At 47.1% G+C, this 24,811-nt stretch overlaps 2 protein-coding genes across 6 annotated transcripts in view; one reads left to right on the forward strand and one right to left on the reverse strand.

Annotated features, from left to right (window-relative positions):
- Window positions 1-24,811, reverse strand: part of PRIM1 (DNA primase subunit 1) — a 111,457-nt gene that overhangs the window by 12,229 nt on the left and 74,417 nt on the right. For 4 of the 5 annotated variants that reach the window (XM_081844767.1, XM_081844770.1, XM_081844768.1 and 1 more), the window contains 6 exons: window positions 9,950-10,107; window positions 9,452-9,558; window positions 7,988-8,061; window positions 6,792-6,928; window positions 4,883-4,941; window positions 3,357-3,466 (listed from right to left, as the gene is read on the reverse strand). In XM_081844767.1, the coding sequence (XP_081700893.1) occupies window positions 3,357-3,466; window positions 4,883-4,941; window positions 6,792-6,928; window positions 7,988-8,061; window positions 9,452-9,558; window positions 9,950-10,107 (645 nt within the window). Of the gene's footprint in view, window positions 1-3,356; window positions 3,467-4,882; window positions 4,942-6,791; window positions 6,929-7,987; window positions 8,062-9,451; window positions 9,559-9,949; window positions 10,108-13,111; window positions 13,272-24,811 lie in introns of those variants that run through there. The other variant, XM_081844769.1, reaches the window with a different exon arrangement.
- Window positions 20,774-24,811, forward strand: part of HSD17B6 (hydroxysteroid 17-beta dehydrogenase 6) — a gene marked incomplete at its 3' end in the record, with an annotated part of 129,238 nt that continues 125,200 nt past the window's right edge. The window contains exons 1-3 of the mRNA XM_081845062.1: window positions 20,774-21,118; window positions 23,096-23,354; window positions 24,451-24,614. Of these exons, the coding sequence (XP_081701188.1) occupies window positions 20,806-21,118; window positions 23,096-23,354; window positions 24,451-24,614 (736 nt within the window). The 5' untranslated portion in view covers window positions 20,774-20,805. The remainder of the gene's footprint in view (window positions 21,119-23,095; window positions 23,355-24,450; window positions 24,615-24,811) is intronic.

Here is a 24,811-nt window from a genome sequence, read left to right on the forward strand (position 1 = left end):
ACTGCTGTTGCTACTGGAGAAAATGCTGTAGCTTTGAACGTTGCCCGATGTTACAATTGTGGACAGACTGGGCATCTTCAGCGGAACTGTAAGAAGCCACGTCAGCACAAAGGAACCAAGGGAAGCTCCACGAAGTCTGAGGCATCAGGCAAAAGTCATGCCAAGTCACAGGCGAAGCCTGCAAAGGCTTTGATGTCCCTAAAAGCCACACCAGAAGTGGGGAATTCTTTCGGTTTGGACACTGGGGCCACGGTTCACATGACCCATCACAGAGAGCTATTTTCGACGTTTAAGAAGCAAAGCTTCGCTGTACAACAGGCCAATGGTCAAGAGCTGGAAGCGACCGGAATTGGGACTGTGTATCTTGAAAGTCTGAACTTGACTATAAACAATGTGTATTTGGTTCCAGGGTTGAAGTACAATCTGCTCAGCGTTTCGCAGATTGCTAAGAAGGGACTAAAACTGTCCTATGATGATCAGAGCTGCGAGATCTACAAAGATGGAGAGTTGTATCTTTCTGCCAAAGAGAAAGATGGACTGTATTTGTTGACTTTTGATCAAAGTGATTACATGAATTGTAATTCTAACATGATTTCTTTTGCAGGTGTAGCCAAGAAGAACACCAAGCAGGTCACCTCGAGGGTCGACAGGGCATTTCAGCGCGTGTATGCTGATGTGATTGGTCCTCTAGCACCTTCTAGAGGCAATGCAAAATATTAACTAATATGTGTTGATTCTTTCACAGGTTTTGTCTGGATTTATCTTTTGGAGAGACCAAAAGACGCCTTAGAAAGGTTTAAAGAGTTTTGTGACAAGGTTAAAAATATGCATGATGCTGACATAAATTGTCTTTGCACAGATGAGAAGCCAATTTTTCTTTTACAGGATTTCCAGAGGTTCCTGCAGAAGAAAAGGATAAGACACAAAATCGCTGCTTCCGAAGAAGCATGGAAGAGATGTGTCTGTGTTAGGGTGAACAAAGAATTGCAAAAGGGAATGGAGGCGCAATTGCTAAGTTCACATCTGCCACATGAGTACTGGGCTGAATCGCTAATGTCGTTTTGTTATACGTGGTTGAGAAAGTTTTCAAAAGAGTTGGGAAGTTCTCCTTTTGAGAAACTGTTCCACAGAAAACCTTCTGTTGCCCATTTCAAGGTTTTTGGGTCTCATGTGAGGACAGAAGCTCCGGGTGGAGTAAAGAATGCCAGAGGCATTTTTGTGGGTTATGAAAAGGGTCTCTACAGAGTAATTTTGTCTGAATCTGGTGAGGTGATTCTCACAAAATTTCTAGAGAGTGCTCCTGAACAGGAGAGAGTGATTGCTCACACATTTCCCACAGGAGATGATGATTCTGATGATGATGATGTTGATTTTATTGAATTCAGTAGTACTGATGATGACAGCAATAGCTCAGACAGCTCAGTTGTCACAGTCATTGAGAGAAAATCTCACATAATGACTAGACCCTCAGAGGAGGACGACGAACCACTGTTTACAATTGGTACTGGTTCTCCAAAGAGTCCAAAGGCTGAACCAGAAAGCAGAGAAGAGCAGCACCTCTTACGTAGGTCTGAGAGAGCAACGAAGGGTGTACCACCCAAGAGGTATTCAAAAGAGTTTGCCAACCTAGCTATTGCATGTGTTGCTGTTGTAAACGACCAAGGTCAGATTGAAGCTGTGTCTGAGTCAGAGACAAAGGCACAACAGAGAGTTGCTAACCAAGGTAATGCAGATGCACTCATTCCTTGGAAGTCACACAACCAGAGAGGTACATTGGTGAAACCAGTGGCGGGTAGTTCCAAGGGTGGAACTGAAACAACAGGGGAATGTTATACACATAACAACTGTTTGTTTTCTTCTCTGGATCATGCATTGCTTGCTGCACGCATTGATTCTTTAGGGGGAGTATGTTACCATAAAGAAGCAATGCAGAAGCAAGCAGCAGCAGCTAAGCCAGCTGCAGGTGGTTAGAAAGCCAGACTGGATGTTTGTGACTGTTACCATGGCAAGAAAGGGGCAGTCCATTCTCCGTATTGAGCACCGGACGTGAGCTCAGTGTGTGTCATATGACCTGTACAGGATGTACAAGGGTGGAGTTTATTTTCTCTCTGCTGTTGTTTGTGAAGAGTGCAGACATCTTTATCTGTATGGCTGCTAAAGACAGGAATAAAAGCATGTAGATACATTTCTGTCTGAGTCTATTTCCCCTCCCTGGGGAAGCAGGAGGAGGGAGAAGCAATGGTGTGTTTTTCTCACAGTCTGGGAAAAATCGCCGATAAAGACCTCGTCCGTGTTTACCTGCCGGGAGTCGCAGGGGGAGGTCAAAAGGAATTCAGCCGGTGCCTGGAGAGGTAGGCACATTCCTCTGACCAAGGCAGAATTTCAACAGCTTGTACAGTCATACCTCGGGTTATGAACGCTGCGGGTTGCGCCGAACCCGGAAGTACCAGAACGGGTTACTTCCTGGTTTCGGCACTCGCACAGAATGACATCACGCACATGCACAGAGGTGCCGAATCGTGTCACGCGTGTATGCTGACGCAGCGCTTCAGGCTGCGAACACTGTGGGTTGCGAACGTGCCTCCCGCATGGATCTTGTTCGCAACCCGAGGTATGACTGTACTCCTGTCTCAGTGAGATTTACACTGGCTTGGTCGTGGGAGATAGCAGGAACCCCAAGGATGTGCACTACGGGGAGCTGGCTTCAGGCACCAGGCCTGATGGCAGACCAACTCTGTGCTACAAAAATTGAATGCTGGCAACATTACCCCTGCCATATGGCACTCCCTTGCAGATTATTGCAATGCTTGGAGACAGACAGACAGGTTGTGCATCCCTAGCAGTGACCACAGGAGGAATGCCTGCTGGGAGGAGCGCAGAGAGAAGCAACGCTTCTCTGTGCATCTGCACCAGCACAACCAGATGCCTTCATCTGCCCCGGTTGCAACAAAGCATGTCCCTCCCATATCGGTCTCCAATGCCATAGCAGGCACTGTAACCTTCCAAGTTTGAATTCACCCCCAAAGGCAAACGGATGCCAACAACAACAGCTGCCTCCGATACGGGATAAATCTGCTTCCTGACCCCTGCATCAACACAAGTGCCAGTAAACAGACCCAGGGGTATCTGGATTTTTGCCCCCACGGCCTTGACTATTTATTGCAGGAAAGGGGAAGCTGTGGCCCTAAAGTTAATGGAATATAACCCCTATCATCCTTGGCCGTATAACATGTTGCATGGGAGTTGCAGCCCAACATCTGGAGGGCCACACGTTCCTCATCCCTGATTTTATGGGCATGTCACTAGCAAGATGTGCAGCACTCTCCGGCACGCCCCATAGGCTCTTGAAAGGATATTCTCTGGGACCAAAGCCAACACTTTTTCATAGCTCTCTTTACTTCCAAGAATGTCCTGCTCGACAAGTGCATACTCTCTGAAGTAGCGCTTCACCACATTTAGAGATTCGCTGCAACAGAAGAGGGGAAAACATCAGAGAGTCAGAGGGGTAACTTTGGTGGTGAGGCAGGTGAATGGGCACAAGGAAGGTTACCGAGGGCATGGGCTGAAAGCACCACAAGTGAACTATGTCGTCAATCATCTGGAAGCACAACATTCCTGCTATGTATATAAAGCTCAATTATCCTCCTACGTATACAAAGTTATCCTTTATAAGGTGCTTTGGAGTAGGTGGGTGGCCTTTGCACTGAAAGGTGCAGTATGTTTAGACACTCGCACACCACACATAGACTTTTGGGAAAGAGGGAATTTCAGCAGGAACAGCCTGCCACACAGAGGTGATAAAAGCCTCAATGGCATTTCATTTGCTCTTGCCTAGGTCTGGGGAAATATGTACAGTGGTATCTCTGGCTGTGCACAGGATCCATTCCGGCGCTTCGGTCGGATCCCAAGGAATTCGCAACCGGAGGTGCCTGTTCTGCACCACAGCCTACCCTAGTTTTGGGTCTAAACCACAGAGACTAGGGCTTGCCAATCAGAAGATTCGCGGTTTGAATCCCTGCGACGGGGTGAGCTCCCGTTGCTTCGTCCCTGCTCCTGCCAACCTCGCAGTTCGAAAGCACCTCAAAGTGCAAGTAGATAAATAGGTACCGCTCCAGCGGGAAGGTAAATGGCGTTTCCGTGTGCTGCTCTGGTTCGCCAAAAGCGGCTTAGTCATGCTGGCCACATGACCCAGAAGCTGTCTGCGGACAAACGCCGGCTCCCTCGGCCAGTAAAGCGAGATGAGCATCGCAACCCCAGAGTCATCCGCAACTGGACTTAATGGTCAGGGGTCCCTTTACCTTTTACTCTAGTTTTAGGGTTTTAGGAGCAGCCCAAAAGCTCTCCCATCGCTCAAGGCTCTTATTACAGTCATACCTCGGGTTAAAAGTCGCTTCGGATTAAATCTTTTCAGGTTGCGTCCCGCATCGACCTGGAAGTAATGGAACGGGTTACTTCCGGTTTTCGCCGCTCGCTGAGACGCTCAAAATGACGTCACGCATATGCGCAGAAGTGCAACCCGCGTAGACGCGGGTTGCGTTCTGCTCAGGAGGCAAACAGGGCTCCGGAACGGATCCCGTTTGCATCCAGAGGTACCACTGTATATAGAAGGCTCTTCTAAGCCCCCTGGTTCATGGTTAAGTGAAACAGAATGCCACTGTAGAAAGCTGCCCACGAGCCTCATCAATAGTTGCACCTATAGCTTCTACTCACCCTTCTCCATCAGAAAGCCACAATGCAGTCCATACCTCCTTATTCCATAGTGATTCTCAGCACAGCTTAAAACAGCACTTAAAGCTTAACATTTGCTGAACAACCAATTCAGGATGTGCAACCTCTTTAAGCTAGAAATGCCATAAATTCCCTGGCTGTTGCCTGAACTGACCTGATGAAAGGGTGGATGTTGTCCGGAAGAGTCACCTTCTTGATGGTCTCTTCGCCACCCTGTGAAATATGGAGGTTTACTTTAGGCTGGTTTCTTTAAGCATCTTTCAGTCTATCTAACGTTTATTAGATGGATTTCCCCCCTAAATTGATTTTTGATTTTATTGTTATTTATACTGTATTCTATGCTGGTTTTTTTGTAGCATCAATTAAGTGTTTTAAATTTGTTGTTAGCCACCCTGAGGCCGGTTTCCTGAACTGGGAAGGGCGCGGTAAAAATAAATAAAAATATATATTATTACAGTGGTGCCTCGCAAGACGAAATTAATCCGTTCCGTGAGGCTCTTCGTATAGCGGTTTCTTCGTCTTGCGAAGCAAGCCCATTGACAGCTTAGCGGATTAGCGCTTGTCAGGGGTTCAGGAGCAGAGGCAAAGCAGAGTGAGCAAATCGAAAGTGAGGAGGAGGAGTACGAAGGGGGAGCAGGCAGTGACAGAGGGCAGAGTCAATCCACAAGCCTCTCTAGCGAATCGGAGGACTCACAGAAGTGAGCACCGATGGCCAGAGCGAGGGGGGTTCCAGGGGGGAAGCCCCAGGAGGGAGGGGCCAGCGGGGGGTCTCTGAGCAGCAGTTGGAAATCAGGACCAGCTTCTCCACCAGAGCGCAGTGGGGAGGGGGAGTCCCAGGAGTCGGGACCAGTGTTCTCATCTCCAGCGGGAGGAGAGGAGTCAGGCTTGGCAACGCCCACATCAGGGAGCGGGGAAACGGTCAGAAGGAAAGTTACCGGCTGGGCGCGCGCGCCAAGTTCAAATGTACAGGAGAGCGGCACAGCAGGGAGTCCTGACAGGGAGCCAGGTCCTAAAGCCCGCCGAAAGGAAGGGCGAGACTCAGGGGGGTCAGCGTCAGAGGAATCCAGGAAGGAGGTAAGATCAGAGGGCAGAAGGACCCAGAGGAGGAAAGAACAGCGTAGGAGGTGGAGCAAGGCTAGAATCTTAAACTGGTGTGGGTTCAGCAGCGAGTCAGAGGGAACTTAGCCGGGCTAGCGTCAAGACGTGGGTCTGCGCGCCCAGAGCTTGGAAATGGAAACTAAACTTCAATAAAGACTTTTGTATATGACATCCACTGGGCGCTGGTCCTCTGTGAGCTGGGACCTAGCGGCAGGCTGTTTAGCGGCTTTTAGCGATCAGCTGTTAAGCGGCTTATCAGCGGATCAGCTGATAAGCGGCTTAGGAAAAGGGGGGGGGAGGGGAAAAACCCGCAGGAACTCGCAAGACATTTTGTCTTGCGAAGCAAGCCCATAGGGAAATTTGTTTTGCGAAGCGCCTCCAAAACGGAAAACCCTCTTGTCTAGCGGGTTTTCCGTCTTGCGAGGCGTTCGTCTTGCAGGGCACCACTGTATTATTATTTCCAAGTCAGTTTACAAACAAGAAAACATTTAAATACAAAATAAAGAAAGAAAACTAGAAGCTCAAAACAGCCAGCAAGATTAAAAATGAATCGAAAATGCACCAGAAAATTCAAAATATGCAAAATGAGCTCTGGTTAATGCCACTCACCCCTCCACTGACAGCAAGAAATGTCATGCTTTATGGGCTTCCCAGAGGCAACTGGCTGGCCAATGTGAGAACAGTGCTCAAGTAGATGAGCCTGTGGCCTGATCCAGCAGGATTCTCTGTTAATACACTTAAAGATTGCTTCTGGTCATGACACTGTGCTCTGCCTTTCCTTGTCCTAGGGGCATGTCCCAACGTGACAGGCCAGTATTGTAGCTTAACAGGGCCACTGATTCTCTGCCCTCCAGTGTCACATAATCATAGAATTGTAGAGCTGGAAGGCCCCCAGGGTCATCTAGTCCAACCCCCTGCAATGCAGAAATTAAGTTCCACCTCCTTCTGTCCTAAAGATACCACACCTTCGCAAGGGAGAGATATTCCACTGCTGCAGAGCGGAGACTTGAAGACCACTTCCTGACCGATTCATCACACACCCAGCAATGAACGCCTCTCCGTCCCGAGTACACCCAGAGGCGGTGCTTGATGCCAAAGTCCTCTGGAGGTGCAGAAGAGCAGAGCAGAAAGCACAAAAGGCAATAGCTTTGACAAGAATGCATGAATAAAACCTTAGTGCTGCGAGTGCTCATGGCGTTCTGCATGCATCACCCCAGCAATTCTTACAACAGTCCCGTAAGGTAGGCTGCCATTATTATTCTTATCTTGCAGATTGGCTGGGTGTGTGTGTGATTGGCTGGGTGTGTGTGTGGCAGCAAGGAAAGACCGAGAGTCAGAAGGAAACAGGCCTTGATCAGGGCTAAAGTGAGATTTGAGCAAGCATATCCTGAACTGCAATACCACACGTGTTAGTATTTATACCAGTAGATACTAACACCCACACACATACACAAATACAGCAATATAAAATAACAGAAGCATTCCATCGGTACAAAGCATACAAGGAGGGTAAAAGGGAAGAGCCAATTCAGCAGTTTACCAATCTGCAGATATTGCTGGCGAAAGTTAGGCTGCATGGACTGACAGTAGTAACAGAGGCAAAAGCATGAAAAGGAAAGTCAGGGAGTCCCCATAATTGGGAGGCTTACAGAAGTTGGTTGTAATCATATCCACTAGAAATTTAAGGAAAATTGACCTTTCCTGACTGCAGAATGATACATTAGGTACCCTCTTAAAGACACCATTCCAGCCCTAGGACTTAAACATGGAAAAGGAACCGTAGCTTCCATGTCCGTCCTGTCTGTCTGCTTGGATAGAAAAAGCTGCATCAGCACAGCAATGTGCAACCTCCTGTCTTTTCAGACCCAGAATTCACCTTTAATCACCATCTGCAGGATGAGACCCAGTTTTAAAATTTTTGATGCATAAGCTTAATTTGCCCCCCATCAGTTTAGGCTGGAAGTTCCTTGGGACAAGCACCCACCTTCTTTTGCTTACACTTCCCAAAAAGGTTCCACAAATGGTACTGGATAAATCATATATTATGAAAATATGGTACACACTGCTGGAAGGCGCTTAAACTATGACTTGGGCGAGTCTCCGAAAGGTGGACAAAATGGTCAGTCTGGCAACAGCTGCTACATGGCCATTGGCCACTTACCCACGAGTGCCCGGTCTATGATGCGGATGGCAATGGTCATTAGAGTCCAGCACTTGGGGCAGATCTCTGCAGAGCTGAAAGAAGAGTCGTTAAAAAATGAAGCCCTGATTAGTTTAAAAATATAACCCACGACTCCCACCCTTCAAGGAAGCTTACAAAATCATATAAAAACCACAACAACTCAGTTCAGACAATTGTTCTAGACTCTGTGGTTTATGGAAGAGTGGGAAAATGTTGGGGCTGAGAACTCATCCTCTCCTCCGTTGGCTTAAGTTCTAAGACCCTGGACTGCATTAATCCAGAGATTTATGTTATGTCCAAACTAGGAAGCTCTAAGTTAACGTCCCTTAACAAACAAGGAAGTCAGTCTGGGTGTGATCTGCTAAATGCTCTTCAGCCCAAAGTGGGCAGTGTATTTTTTAACACACACACACACACCCCAAAGGCACTGAACAAGCAAATCCCAGAGGCTATTCTACAGCTTCAGGATTCAGTGGGAAGAGGCTCATATGTAATGAGTGGCAATTTCACTGGACATGGGAAGTCATTTGACACTGCATCCACACAATGGACACCCCATGTTCTTGCGCACATTCTGAAGGTTCAGCATGGAAAAAGGATTTTCTTTTAATGAAATAATTTATACGATTTCGTGTTGCATTCAACACTTAGATCTAGCATCCTTACTATTATTAGGCGTGTGGGACAAAACAAAGGGTGGCTTCCATTATCCTGCCCCCCTGCAATCTTCCTTGCATGCTGTGTCAGAAGACAGAGCACTTGGTTGAGTCAGGCTCAGCATTGCAAACTCTATATTCTTCCATGCTCCCAGAAGAGTGCTATTCAGAGTTCTTCAGGCTGCAGGCCTATCCAGACTTACCTGGCAGTAAGTCCCGTTGAACACAGTGGGACTTACTTCCAGGAAAACATGCACAGGATTGCACTGTCAAGGCTCCTCCAGATGACCTAGCTAGTCATTTGTACAACCCCCCACTTCTGAATGAATTTCCCTGTCACTTTCCAAACTGCAAAACGTCTGGTTCTTTTTTAAAGTGGATTTGTTGTTCCAGGGCGACAGAGCCCTTTAATCCTCATTTACTGTACAGACCTAAAGTCCTGGTATCCACTTGTGTGGGAATCCTTCCCACAACATACTGACAGTCTAAACTCCCATTTGATGTGCTGTCAAGGTTCAGGAAAGGACCACACATGGAAATAAAGTACAAAAACAGACAATAAGCTTAAAGTAAAAACGAAACAAGTTTCTAGTCCATAACTGTTACAACAACGCTGGAAGCATAGAAGTGGGCAGCATCTTTTGAAGTTCAGAGCAGAACTCAAGAGTGATCAGTCAATGGAGAGCGAATACTCTACCCACCTTCCCAAACATATATAATTATCACCCTCACCATCAAACTGGCTTCCCGTCCCCAAATCACAATCCCAGAAGGGTAATAAAAATACCTGCAGCATCTTCTAACATCATCGTAATCTGTCATGTCTATATCAAATACGAGCTCTTTTTCCTGGGCCTGGAAGGCACCTAGGTGTACCATGTTGTGCTGGATGGGCTGCAGGGAAGCGAAAGGAAACAGAAATAACTTAGAAATGATAGCTGCTTACAGTAATTTAGAATTTTATTTCCCTGCCTTGTGACAGTTAACTAATTGGGTTTTTCCCCCCAACGGTTCCAATAGAATTATGTTTGATATTTGTACAGTCAACAGGCCAAGTCTTTTTTAAGCCAGTTAAATGGTGGACTCTAGGGCAGGCAGTTTTGAAAACCTTTTCTAAATCATTTTTATAACAGGACTGAGGAACCTGTGACCCTCCAACTGTTGCTGGACTCCAGCTCCCATCAGCCACAGCCAGCAATGCTACTGGCCAGGGTGATGATGGGAGTTGTAGTGAATCAACACCTGGAGATTCCCCGGCCTGGCTTTATAGCACTGAAGTGCATACCTTGTGCGAATACACAGCCCCAATGTCAATTTTGTAAGGGCACATTTTCTGGATCTCTTTTTCCAATTCCAAGGGTGTGTTGAAAGACTGATACCGCACGTAGATGTCATCGCGGAGCGTGAACGAAAACTCCCTTCGCTGAAAGTAATTCTTTGACACTGCAAAAGGAAGATCACATGCTAGTTACATCGTGCAGCAGTTTCTGCTTTGAATCTCAGCTCTTCCACGAAGCTGGCAAGACGGTCTTAGGCAAGATGCTGTTCTCCACGCCCCAATTCTCCTTTTGCAATATGGTGGAATAAGACAGCACACTGAACACTCTAAATGTGATATATAAACGCTGAGAGTGATTATATTTTAGTCAGCCAGGTTGGCAATAATTCAGGAAAGTCCATACAAGAAGTCCATACAACCCTAAAAATTCTGTGAGCAGCAAAATGTTGGGTCCTCCTTAACTGTCCTCTGTTAGCTGGGCTGGTCCTCTGTCCAAAAGTGTCTGCTATTTGCAGAGCCTTACAGTACAATTCCACTTTAAAGCTAAATAACAATAAGAAGAGAAAGCAGAGGCCTTGAAGTTGTCCATCATTCGGTCACAGATCATTCAGTCACAGTCTTCCCCACTATGGCGACAAGTGTTGTACTGCACTAATTATATTTGCATTTATGCCAAATACATGAGCACGTGTAAATTTTATGCATGTCTGTGCTCTCTTTTTCACCACACAGGTGGCCACGCTAGCCAATGCCAGATGGGGCATTGTTCCCTTGTATAGTGCTTCCAAACACAGAATCATGGAACTGTACAGTTGGAAGGGATCCTGGGTGTCATCTAGCCAACCCCCAATGCAGGAAGATGCAGGTGGCCTGTATGCGGATTGAACCTGCGACCTTGGTGCTATCAGCACCACCTTTAACCAGCTGAGCTGACTGAGTCGGGGAGCTTCTGTTTAGAAGAGAGGGGAACTAGCCCCGCTGTATATTGGGGGGGGGGGGCTGTGTGGAGAGTGTCTCTTCCTTTAAATTCCTGGGAGCTTACCTTAGTGAAGACCTCACTTGGAAAAGCAATATAACTCAGGTGGTTAGGAAGGCCCAACAGAGACTCCATTTTCTCAGGGCCTTGCGAAAGAACAATGTTAAACAACAATTGATGACCTCCTTCTACTGGTCCACAATAGAAAGTGTCATCTCATATTGTCTCACAGTGTGGTACGTTGGCTTGACAGCCACGGACAGGAAGTCTCTACAGAGGGCGGTGAACACAGCACATGATGTCATGGGCTGTCCCTTGAGTCTGCTAGATAACATCGCAAGGGATCGTTGCCTTAGGAGAGCGAGAAAAATTCTCAGGGATGATTCACACCCTGGCCAGCAACTCTTTAATCTTCGGGCAGGAGATATAGAAGTATAATCAGTTGTACCAACAGGCTTAAAAACAGCTTCTATCCGGGGGCTGTTAAGCTGCTGAACAGAAAATAATATAGTGCAACTGACTTTCGGGGTTGGTGAGTTGTGCAATGAGATTGAGTGTTTGGGGGGGGGAGGGAGGCTCGATTAATTTTAGTGTACACAGGTTGTACATTGACAATAAAGTTTTTATTACAGTGGTACCTCGGGTTACATACGCTTCAGGTTACAGACTCGGCTAACCCAGAAATAGTACCTCGGGTTAAGAACTTTGCTTCAGGATGAGAACAGAAATCGTGCTCCGGTGGCGCAACAGCAGCGGGAGGCCCCAATAGCTAAAGTGGGGCTTCAGGTTAAGAACATTTTCAGGTTAAGAACGGACCTCGGGAACGAATTAAGTTCTTAGCCTGAGGTACCACTGTATTATTATTTCAGTTCATCGTAGTTGATAGTCCCTCTTCCACAAACCCACAGAACTTTTTCTTTTGGAAACCTATTGCTCCTGCATCTTGCAGTTGTGCGTTCCTCAATTAATTCCTCAGTTAATTACAAACTGCGGGAAATTCCTTCCAGTAGCACCTTAAAGACCAACTAAGTTAGTTCTAGGTATGAGCTTTCGTGTGCATGCACACTTCTTCAGATACACTGAAACAGAAGTCACCAGACCCTTCTATATAGTGAGAAGGTGGGGAGGGGTATTACTCAGAAGGGTGGTGGGAATGGGTGATTGGCAGATAGCTGTGATGAGCCTGTTGACGACTTAACGACTGCAATAGGTCTTACAGGAAAAAGCAAGGGGTGAGAAGGTGAAAAATGGCTTTGTCATGTATAATGAGATAAGAATCCAATGTCTTTGTTCAGACCAGGTCTCTCCATGGTTTTAAGTTTGGTAATAAGTTGCAATTCAGCAGCTTCTCTTTCCAGTCTATTTCTGAAATTCCTTTGTAATAGAACAGCTACTTTGAGATCTTGTATAGAATGTCCTGGGAGATTGAAGTGTTCTCCTACTGGTTTCTCTGTCTTGTGATTCCTGATGTCAGATTTATGTCCGTTTATTCTTTGGCGTAAGGTTTGGCCTGTTTGTTCAATATAGAGAGCTGAAGGACACTGTTGGCATTTGATGGCATATACAATGTTAGACGATGAGCAATTAAATAGTCCCGAGATGATATGTGTGATGTTGTTGGGGCCAGTAATGGTGTTGTCTGGGTGTATGTGGCAGCAAAGTTGGCATCTGGGTTTATTGCAGGCTCTGGTGCCAGTGTCCGTGTTAAGTCTGGTGTGCATGCACACGAAAGCTCATACCTAGAACTAACTTAGTTGGTCTTTAAGGTGCTACTGGAAGGAATTTCCCGCAGTTTGTAATTAACTGAGGAATTAATTGAATTAAAGGAATTTTTTGTTTTGACTATGGCAGACCAACACGGCTACCTATCTGTAACTGTAACTGTAACCTGAAACTGTAACTGAAACTGCGGGAAGAAAGCCTGCCCTGAATCCGCAGGCAGCGACTCATTTCCCTTAGCTACCCCATTTTCTTTGACCTGGGCGCCTCCTCCCGTTCCAGCGCCCACCATGAAGGGCGAGACCAGGCGCGTTTCTTCGCCTTCTGCATATGCTCAGAGGCACCCGCGTTGCAAGGCGCCTCGACCACCTTCCCCCCAGTTGGGGGGCTTCCCTTCCGCTCCCTCCGCAGCTCCGGGGTCCCAGGAGCGCGCCTCTTCCCCCCCGCCCCCCGCCCGCCCGCTCCTGGCTCACCGTCGCCGTAGCGCAGCCACCGCCCGTAAAGGCCGAAGGGGAAGACGCGGCGGTAGTAGAGCGGCAAAAGGTCGGGCAGGGAGCCGGGTTCGAAATCTGCCATGTCCAAAGAGAAAGCGGAGCGCGCGCGCGGGAGAAGCCAGGCTCCGCCTCCCGCTTCTCGAAGAACCAATCAGAGCAGCGCCCGCCATATATGCACCGCGCCGGGGATTGTGGGAGTTGTAGTTCCGGCGAGAAAAAGCGGCCTCTGAGAGGCTCTAGCGGCCCTTTACGAAAATGTTGTTGTTTAGTCGTTTAGTCGCGTCCGACTCTTCGTGACCCCCTGGACCAGAGCACGCCAGGCTCTTCTGTCCTCCACTGCCTCCCGCAGTCTGGTCAAACTCATGTTTGTAGCTTCGAGAACACTGTCCCACCATCTCGTCCTCTGTCGTCCCCTTCTCCTTGTGCCCTCCATCTTCCCCAACATCGGGGTCTTTTCCAGGGAGTCTTCTCTTCTCTTCTCAGGAGGTGGCCAAAGTACTGGAGCCTCAGCTTCAGGATCTGTCCTTCCAGTGAGCATTCAGGACTGATTTCCTTCAGAATGGAGAGGTTTGATCTTCTTGCAGTCCATGGGACTCTCAAGAGTCTCCTCCAGCACCATAATTCCAAAGCATCCATTCTTTGGCGATCAGCCTTCTTTATGGTCCAGCTTTCACTTCCATACATCACTACTGGGAAAACCATAGCTTTTAGTATATGGACCTTTGTTGGCAAAATAAAAAAAAATAAAATAAAATGAAATAAAATTAATAAAATTAATTTTTTTAAAAAAAGTTCTCTCCTTTCTGAGGGCAGATGAAGGCTCTTATTCCAAGAGGCTTTTGGGAGTGGACTTTTTTTTAAGCGAAAGGGCATATAATAGTGTTGTGCTGTTTTTACTGTCTGTATTTTATGGTATTTTATGGTCTCGGGGTCTCTTTCTTGGGAGTAGATCTTTGGGAGCCTGCCTATCCTGGGAGAATTCCCAAGTTCTTTAAAGTGAGTTGTAACACACACCAGATCAGTTTCTGTTTTCAAGTTCATTTCTCCATTAAATTTGATTCTATTACTATAGAATTGTAGAGCTTGTTCACCGTCGTCTTCCTTATGGTCTTGAGCACTGGCAAATACCGTATTTTTCGCCCTATAGGACGCACTTTTTCCCCTCCAAAAATGAAGGGGAAATCTGTGTGCGTCCTATGGGGCGAATACAGGCTTTCGCTGAAGCTTGGAGAGCGAGGGGGGGGTGCGCACCGACCCCTCTCACTCTCCAGGCTTCAGGAAGCTATCAGCAAGCCTGGGGAGCCCGTGGGAGTTCCCGCAGGGCTCCCCACGCTGCGGATAGCATCCTGCTGCATGGAGCGCGGGGCGCACTGAAGCAGAACGCCCCGCGCTTCGGGCAGACATCGGCCAGCCCCACAAGCTCGGGGGACAGCGGGGAGGTGCAGCGCCGCCATCCCGCTGTTCCCCGACCTGGTTTTGGGGGGGAAATAAAGGAAAACATTTTTTCCTTTATTCCCCCCCCAAAAAAACTAGGTGCGTCCTATGGGACGAAAAATACGGTAAATGCTGCCATCAAACTCTGGCCCAGCCTGCTACTCCCTGAAGTCATTCTGCAGCTTTCTTGGGATAATTCCCACAGGAATGTCATGAGCCACAACAGGGCTAGAGCTGGCCATTCCGTTGCTACTGTGAGGCAAGGGCAATGCTTATTAGTCAACTTCACTTCCTTGGCATTCTGTTTTTGTTAAGTTGTGGGTTGACATAGCAGACGACACAGCGATTTCTCCAAAGCAGCTCTTTATTTTGTAAGCTGGAATAGAACTGACTGCAAACAGCTCAGCCGGCCTGCTTTTATAGGCAGCCGGCTGTCAACATTGTAGCAACAACAACCCAGGGTTTCCCGCCTAAAATAACTGACGTGGACCTGAGTGAAAACTATCTACAGTATCCCCCTGCTGGCCCAGGGTTAGAACTTCAGTACATAACAGTTTTCATAGCTCTGGAGAAGTTTCCAGGTGTTAAAGGTAAAGGTAAGGGGACCCCTGACCATTAGGTCCAGTCGTGGCCAACTCTGGGGTTGTGGCACTCATCTCGCTTTATTGGCCAGGTCATGTGGCCAGCATGACTAAGCCGCTTCTGGCGAACCAGAGCAGCACACGGAAAGGCCGTTTACCTTCCCGCCGGAGCGGTACCTATTTATCTACTTGCACTTTGAGGTGCTTTTGAACTGCTAGGTTGGCAGGAGCAGGGACCGAGCAACGGGAGCTCACCCCGTCATGGGGATTCAAACCGCCGACCTTCTGATCAGCAAGTCCTAGGCTCAGTGGTTTAACCCACAGCGCTACCCGCGTCCCTTCCAGGTGTTAGCTCTAAATAAATTATTATTTTGTCTGCAGCTGTTCCCTCCATCAGGAACTCATCAAAGACATTTCCCTGACTGAGTTCACACTGCAGGGTAGCCTCTCTAGTTGCCACTTTGCCACTGAGGATGAAGTCGGGTTTGTCTACCATAAGGCGCAAGGTGCAGGTCTTGGCTAGCCTGGCAATTGTGTTCACACCGCTGAAATGGTCAAGGCACCTGCCATCTGTGGTATTGGCTCTGAAGCGCATTGGGGGAGGAACGGATAGTGGCTCGAGGGAGAAGTGCTGCCCCCTCTGCAAAACTCACGTTTGTTGATGCACCCACTTTTACCTCTGCCCAGTGTAAAAGTTCTAAGCTGAATGTGCATCAAATGCTATGCTTGTATGCATTGTGTGTGAAACTTAGTGGAGGTTTGCATTTGCAGGATTTCTGTTTTGCAGAGAGCTGTAAGGTCCATATAGTTAAAGCTATGGTTTTCCCAGTAGTGATGTATGGAAGTGAGAGCTGGACCATAAGGAAGGCTGATCGCCGAAGAATTGATGCTTTTGAATTATGCTGCTGGAGGAGACTCTTGAGAGTCCCATGGACTGCAAGAAGATCAAACCTCTCCATTCTGAAGGAAATGAGCCCTGAGTGCTCACTGGAAGGACAGATCGTGAAGCTGAGACTCCAGTACTTTGGCCACCTCATGAGAAGAGAAGACTCCCTGGAAAAGACCCTGATGTTGGGAAAGATGGAGGGCACAAGGAGAAGGGGACGACAGAGGACGAGATGGTTGAATAGTGATCTCGAAGCTACCAGCATGAGTTTGATCAAACTGTGGGAGGCAGTGGAAGACAGGAGTACCTGGCGTGCTCTGGTCCAGGGGGTCACAAAGAGTCGGACACGACTAAACAACAACAGCAACAACAACAACAACAACAACGTAACAGGTGCTTTTGCAGCTAGGGTTGCAACAGAGGGTGGAATCTTTGCTTCATTGCTCATATTAACAGATAACTCATCCCTGGGAGTCTGGGCGTCTCTCAGAAGCAACCTGTTTATTGGAATCTCTCTCTGGGCTATATTAACAAGTTACAGCTTAAAGAAAATTGGACTGCATTGCTTGTTGTTTAAGAGCAATGTGCTGATTTCTATTTACAGTGTTTTTGTGACTGGTTTAAGGTAAAACTTTGGAACTCTTTCTTGGTGTGAAGAGCTTTTTAATTCAGGCTCTGCACAAGGTCCAGATCAGGGAATTCTGCTTACATAATTCTCACAGCCCTGAAAGGTTGCTCAGGACGTAGCTTGACCCTCAGCCTTATCAGCACCCTGCCAGGGCAGTTATCAGTTCACAGATACAAGCCAGTACTTTGAACTTTTCTTCAGGGTTATGAGTTTGAGGTATTCAACTGTGTGGATCTGGCAAGACTTTTAATTTTTGGAATAGCCATGCTAGCCTCCTGGTGATGTGCAAGGAGAACAAAGGAAGGGGCTCATATGGGAGACAGTGAATGGGTGAGGTAAAGGTAAAGGGACCCCTGACCATTAGGTCCAGTCGTGGCCGACTCTGGGGTTGCGGTGCTCATCTCGCTTTATTGTCCGAGGGAGCCCAGCATACAGATTCCAGGTTATGTGCCAGCATGACTAAGCTGCTTCTGGTGAACTAGAGCAGCGTATGGAAACGCCGTTTACCTTCCCGCTGGAGCGGTACCTATTTATCTACTTGCACTTTGACGTGCTTTCGAACTGCTAGGTGGGCAGGAGCAGGGACCGAGCGACGGGAGCTCACCCCGTCACGGGGATTCGAACCGCCGACCTTCTGATCGGCAAGTCCTAGGCTCTGTGGTTTAACCCACAGCGCCACCTGTGTCCCTGAATGGGTGAGGACCCTCCCTCAATTCACAGATAGTGAAAAGGAAAAAAAACCAAAACAAAACAACCAGAGATTTTGAGAGGAGAGCAGTGAGGAAACCTAGAAGTAAAGCAGCTAGCTGGATAGACACCCTTGAATCCAAGGCTGTAGTTATGGGAGAAATAAAACCCTTTTGGGGTGCTAATGCTGTGAACCCCTCCATTGCAGGCTCAGCTTATATAGTTGTGTAAATAAACCACATAGCATGAAGACACCACGGTCTCTGCTCTGCGTAATTCCAAAAGGAAACACGAACCCTGGAAAAGCGCCTGGGACCCCCTGGAATCTCGCACCGCTTGGTGATTGGGGTGGCAGGCAACACTGTTCTTATGTTAAATGCTGGTCTACCTGTTTGTGTGTTTCTAAGGGCCAAACAAAACATGATGCTAAATGCTACACCTGAAGTGCCATGATTGATTTTTTTAAAAAATGTTAATAGCTCCTGTGTGATTAATACCTCCTCCCTGTTGACACAGTATATATACACCATGCCCTAAATGAATGTAAATCTTTGCACGAATAAAGGAGAGTTACATCTTGAAAAATTAACGGGAAAACCTGAAAGAAGAAAGCAGGCCAAATCTGTTCTTGAAAGGCTTGCAGATAGGATTCACAGGGACATTTTGATCAGCTCCCTGCCATGCACTGTGACTGGTGCCTTGGAGAAGATGGCAAGCAGCCAGCCAGCTGCAGGAATAAGTACTTCCCTGGCTAATGATTTCAGACAACTGAAGCAGGGAAGTCATTGAACTAAGCCCCAGAATGGTTACCAATTCATAGATACACAAAGTACTTTGGACTTTTCTTGTTTTGTCAAAAAAACCCCAACAACTTGGTGGCTGTTTTCCAGCCTACCCAGAACCTCCGTACAAATTCTGGGGTGGGATGTAGTGGAAAGGTTCACTAACAGAATGGATTAACAGATCTACTCTTCTGTTTGCAGAGGGTTCCTGTTTCAGACAGATTGGACAGTCAAGGTGTTGGTTGAGTTTTGAGGTAAGCAGAGCCTATTAACTTTTCGTTTGGCGTTGGGAGTGCTTCCAGACAGTGACTTAATATTGTACATGGGTCACTAAGATAATCACATTGCCAACAGGTGTTTTTAATACAGAATTAATGCCTGGAGAGGGTCAAGCTGGATTAAATTGGGAGGGAGATACAGGCTGGCATTTTGATGCCACTAACACCGTGTGAATGCTGCAAAAAGCTTGTGTGCATGAGACACACCAATCCACAACACAAACCCATCTGGAAGCATCCAGGGTGTGTTTAAAAGAAGAGAGTGGCTTGAATCTTAGCTATCCTTTTTGGAAGGAAGTTGGGTGGGTTACAGCTTAATAGAATTGTCAGTAGCATTGTAAGAAGACAAGCACTGTTCTTCCTTAGAATAACGAACCTATACGTCTATTAAGTTTTACAAGAATGACATCAATGGCTGCTGGGGGGGGGGGGAAAGCCCATGGCTCCCTAGAGGCAGAGAAATGAGGTCTCTAAAATGGAATACAAGTTACAATCTGGAACTAAGTTGCCCGGATGCAAAGGAGGACCAGCCTCGGGTCTGCAGCTGCTGTTGCTGAATGCCAGGTCGACACTGAGTAAGACCTCCTTCAGCCATGATCTGATGATGGATAAGGCCAATCTGGTCTGTATCACTGAGAGTTGGGTGGGTGAGCAGGGTGGAGTTGGTCTTACCCATCTGTTCCCACCTAGATACTCTGGGCAGCATCTAGGCAGACTTGAGGGTCAGGGAGGAGGAGTTGCTATAGTCCGTAGTGTTTTTGTCTTTCTCTTCAGGCTCTCTGTCCATTTGGGTGGGATCTTGAGTGTATGTTCCTAGCACTGGGCAATTGGGACAGATTAGGAATTCTGTTGGCTTACTGTGCATCTTGCTGCCCAGCAGTTTCCCTGCCTGAATTGGTCTTAGAAGGGGTGTTGAGGACTCCCAGACTGCTGTTTCTGGGGAACGTCAACATCCATGCCAAGGAAACTGACTCTGGGGTGGCTCTGGACTTCATGGCTTCCTTGATGACCATGGCGCTGTCCCAACATGTCACTGGCCCAATGCATGTGGCAGGTTACACTCTGGACATTGCTTTCTCAGCTGAGCAGGAAGAGGGTGATCTGAAAATGTGAAATATTGACATCAGTCCGTTGTCAGGATCAGATCCCTTGACCTTTTCCACATCCTTTATTCCTACTAACTGAAACTCATCCAGCATAACAGGGAGGTGATTAATGCCCCCTTGAGAGAATGAATGGCTATTAGAAGAATGGATTATGCTTAACTTTAAGTGAAAATGGCTGGCTGGGGTGCTGTGTGAGAATGTGGGGCGGCTATAACCACTTATAGGTTCCTGCCTGACCCACCCCTGGTATGCAGCCCTTTTACATGCTGCAAATGCGGACTTCAAGCGGTGGATGGCTCCCCCATCTCTCTTCTATTGCATGTCCTTTCCAGAAAGAGTCTCCCTGGAGCGTTTTTTTTCTTTTAGGATCCCTCAATACTAAGCATAGTGTCTCCGTTTCAACAGAGCAGTGCCAGTTTAGTTCAGTCATTGTCACAGGCAAGGACACAGAATCAGAAATCGGTGTAATGAACTCCAGGGCAGGCATGGCTTTGTTAATCATTACCCTTATGGTGTTCCTTAACCCTTTGAGTGTTGCAAACTGCTTTCCTAAGAGAACTTTGCTGCCCGATAACTCCAGAATAGGGACACAGGTGGCGCTGTGGGGTTAAACCACAGAGCCTAGGACTTTCTGATCAGAAGGTTGGCAGTTCGGATCCCTGCAACGAGGTGAGCTCCCGTTGCTCGGTCCCTGCTCCTGCCAACCTAGCAGTTCGAAAGCACATCAAAGTGCAAGTAGATAAATAGGTACCACTCTGGTGGGAAGGTAAACGGCGTTTCCGTGCACTGTTCTGGTTCGCCAGAAGCAGCTTAGTCCCGGAAGCTGTACGCCGGCTCCCTCGGCCAGTAAAGCGAGATGAGTGCCGCAACCCCAGAGTCGTTCGCGACTGGACCTAATGGTCAGGGGTCCCTTTACCCCTTTACCTTTACCTAACTCCAGAATGGGAATAATGAAGCCTGGCGCCTTCATTAGGTGCCTTCAGGCACCAGGCAAAAAACATTCATTTTTAACCAGGTCTTTGGTTGAATTGATTTACATCCTATGCCCTTTCAAAATGTTTTTTTTTGGGGGGGGGTTAGTTATTGGGTGGTGGTTGTTTTTGTTCTGATTGTGTATTTTGTGGTTTAATATTTTGCTTTGATTCTGCAAACAGCCCTGAGACCTCTGGGTATAGAGTGGTATATAAATTCAATAAAATAAAATAAAAATAAACCTGGAATGCATAAAAACAACAATAATTAAAAAAAAAAACCTGCCATGTTTTGCTTCCTCTTTTTAAGAAAATACACGATGAGCATGTGGCTCCTTTTGGCAGTCTTGCTGTTCTTTGTCATCCGATGGTACCTGGAAAGGCAGAAGGTGGAAAACCTCCGAGAGAAGTATGTCTTCATCACTGGCTGCGACTCCGGCTTTGGGAACCAGCTTGCCAGGCAGCTGGATGCTGAGGGGCTAAGGGTGTTGGCAGCCTGTTTTACACAGAAAGGGGCCGAAGAGCTGGAAAGGCTCACATCAGATCGGTTGAAAACTACCCTCCTGGATGTCACCAGCACAGAGAGCATTGCGGCAGCGACTGAGTGGGCGAAAGGGTGCGTCAGAGACAAAGGTACAGTGGCTGGCTTCCAGATATGAGCTTGAAGATAGTGTGATAGGCGTTTTATGGTCTTAGATATATGGTAATGTTCATAAGTGTACCAACCAAGCACGTACATAGATCAGCACAGGAAGACCGACCTGGAACCATTTTGATTTCTAAACCGAGCAAATGTTTTCTCTGCAAGGTCAAAGTGGGAAACCTCCCATTGTCTCTTTCCTCACAAATCGTGTCTTAAGGGCACATTTAAGATATGAATAATGCCTTATGAGGAACGGCTAAGGGAGCTGGGCATGTTTAGCCTGGAGAAGAGGAGGTTAAGGGGTGATATGATAGCCATGTTCAAATATATAAAAGGATGTCACATAGAGGAGGGAGAAAGGTTGTTTTCTGCTGCTCCAGAGAAGCGGACACGGAGCAATGGTTCCAAACTACAAGAAAAAAGATTCCACCTAAACATTAGGAAGAACTTCCTGACAGTAAGAGCTGTTCAACAGTGGAATTTGCTGCCAAGGAGTGTGGTGGAGTCTCCTTCTTTGGAGGTCTTTAAGCAGAGGCTTGACAACCATATGTCAGGAGTGCTCTGATGGTGTTTCCTGCTTGGCAGGGGGTTGGACTCGATGGCCCTTGTGGTCTCTTCCAACTCTTCTATGATTCTATGATTCTATGAATAGGGTGTGAGCCTGTGATCTGGCCCAGGAACTAAGTATTTATCGTTACAAAAGACTAGCCAGGCTCCCCAGGCAATCCAATCAAGTAACCTGCCAGATAAACAAGGACAGGAGAAAAACAACATACAAATTTCTGTTTTAAGACCACCTTTTCTGTGATGTATGTATGATGTTTCTGGGGGTGGTCTTGATCTACAGGGTGGCAATTTCAAAGGTCTTTATAAGGCCTTGCGCGCCATTGTTCTAGGTTCCTCCTCCTTTCCTGCGTGTGAGGGGAGCACCCTGTTGCAACAGATCAATAAAGATCAAGCTTACTGGCTGCTTTGCTTCTCAATATTCTCTGCTTGGCCTCTGTTATCTTCTCCTACCAATAGGGAACCTATGTAAGGACTCTATATGGGCTCTTGGATACCCCATAAGGGAAAAGGGCAAATTTTTGTTTACAACAATAGGGCGTGTTGCAAAGGGCAGGAGAGATACAGCTATATAGCTAACTATATTTTAATTGTGTTCACAAATAGCAGTTCAAGTACAGTAATAGTTTTACACAAACAAGGGAAGATTCAAAAGAGCCATTTGTGGTATCCCATGGCAACATAAATCCATATGTGGCTCAGCTTCAGCAGTCCTCTATAGGGACTGCATAGCCAGGTGTTTCCCTTAGCTTGCCTACATAGGAACATCTTCCATAACTTTTAAAGCTTCCTACCTATCTATTTTTGGCAATGCTCCATGTCCTCCCTCTAGCTAGCATTACCACCTATTACTCTAGGCACACAATCCCTGCATGCTGTGATACGTTGCACACATTTGATTCTGCATTTGGCGAGCAAACTGTTTTACTACAAACCACAGCTATTTCAACAATTTCTCCTCTTACTCACTAAAGCACAGAAGAAGCATGCTGAAGAACAACACTTTGATACAGAAAGGCAGATTTTAAAAACGCAACTCCCACAATCCTTGTCCATCAGACATGGTGGGTGGTATTGATGGGAGGTGGAGTCCAACACCATCGGCTTCCCCATCCCTAGCTTACAAAACCTTGTGAGTGCAGAATTTTTAGAACCCCCCCCCCCGAGCAACACGTTTTGTTATGAGAAAATTAAATTTATTGGTGTTCCCAAGCTTTGCTTAGCCTGGGCCAGATGTTCAGCATCATTTTATCGTGTTTTTAATAGTCCTTTGGTTTCTGCCCAGAGTGGCTGGGGTATAAATAATAAATTATTATTTAATTATTATTTAATTATTAATTATGATGATGATGATGATGATGGTGTTCTTACTCAAATGCTAACTTGCTGCCCCTACTCCACAGGGCTCTGGGGCTTGGTAAACAATGCAGGGATTGCGGAAGCGATGGTACCCAATGAGTGGCTGGACAAAGATGCCTTTGTAAGAGTGCTAAATGTCAATCTGGTTGGACTGATTGACGTGACGCTACACATGTTGCCGCTGGTGAAGAAGGCCAGGGGAAGGGTTGTTAACGTGTCCAGCATTCTGGGGCGACTGGCTTTCTACGGAGGAGGCTACTGTCCATCTAAGTATGGGGTGGAGGCTTTCTCCGACTCTCTCAGGTAAGCTATCACTTCTGACATCACAATTGTCAAAATGCAGTGCAGAGAGGGGCTAAATATCTCAGGCCCAGTTCAAGAGGAGGAAGAAGGCAATCAATTTTGGGCTTTGCTGGCTGTTTCATTCCCCCCCACTTCACAGCTGGGGGCAGTGAAGCTGAACAATTACTGTATTTTTCACTCTATAGGACACACCAGACCACAAGACGCACCTAGTTTTTGGAGGAGGAAAACAAGAAAAAAATATTCTGAATCTCAGAAGCCAGAACAGCAAGAGGGATCGCTACGCAGTGAAAGCAGCAATCTCTCTTGCTGTTCTGGCTTCTGGGATAGCTGCGCAGCCTGCATTCACTCCATAAGACGCACACACATTTCCCCTTACTTTTTAGGAGGGAAAAAGTGAGTCTTATAGAGCAAAAAATACGGTATGTATCCAATGCCATTTTTTTATTATTATTAGCTTCCCTGCTAAGGAGTGAGGTTTTAAGAAGCACCTTTTGCAAAAATTTGGGCTGAAATGATGCCTACCTCTGTTCACTGGGTTAGCCTCATCCCTGGAATGTGAGATAATTTTCTACGGACCTTGCAAAGGGTCCTTGACTAGCCAAGTAAGCTTTTGAGTTCAGCTGTTTACAATCACCTACCCTCGCTCCCAAAATTCACCCTCATTCATCATTTCCTTTAATTGCCAGATTCAAACTAAATTAAATACAGTGGTGCCTTGCAAGATGAAATTAATCCGTTCCGCGAGTCTCTTCGTCTTGCGGTTTTTTCGTCTTGCGAAGCACGGCTATTAGCGGCTTAGCACTATTAGCGGCTTAGCGGCTTAGCGGCTATTAGCGGCTTAGAAAAAGGGGGGGGGGAAGGGAAAAAACTCGCCAGAACGTTTTGTCTTGCGAAGCAAGCCCATAGGGAAATTCGTCTTGCGAAGCACCTCAAAAGACGGAAAACTCTTTCGTCTAGTGAGTTTTTCGTCTTGCGAGGCATTCGTCTTGCGGGGCACCACTGTATTCAATTTCTTCCCATATAACTGTCGTCTGTTAGCCACAGTTGCAGGGGTAGGTGTGTGAACCACGTCAAACCCATTGTTTCTTTCCAGGCGTGATCTCCGCCCATTTGGGGTGAAAGTAGCCATGGTGGAGCCAGGTTATTTCCGAACAAACATGACTAACATCCAGCACAGCATCAGCGTCCTCGAGCAGCTATGGGTCCGCATCCCACAGGAAGTCAAAGATAGCTATGGACAGACCTACTATGAGAGATGTGAGTCCTCCATGTGGTCTGTGGGGAGAGAACTGGGGCTGCCATTGAGATAAAGGTGGATGGAGAACCTAGCACCCTTCAGATGTTGTTGGACTGCAACTCCCATCAGCCCAAGTCATCATAACCAATAGCTGGGGATAGTGGGAGTTGGAGTCCTGCAACATTTTGGAGGGCCACAAGACCCTTGCATTTGCGAA

Source organism: Podarcis erhardii (assembly GCF_964252035.2).
Source record: "Podarcis erhardii genome assembly, chromosome: 2".
NCBI classification, from domain to species: Eukaryota; Metazoa; Chordata; class Lepidosauria; order Squamata; family Lacertidae; genus Podarcis; species Podarcis erhardii.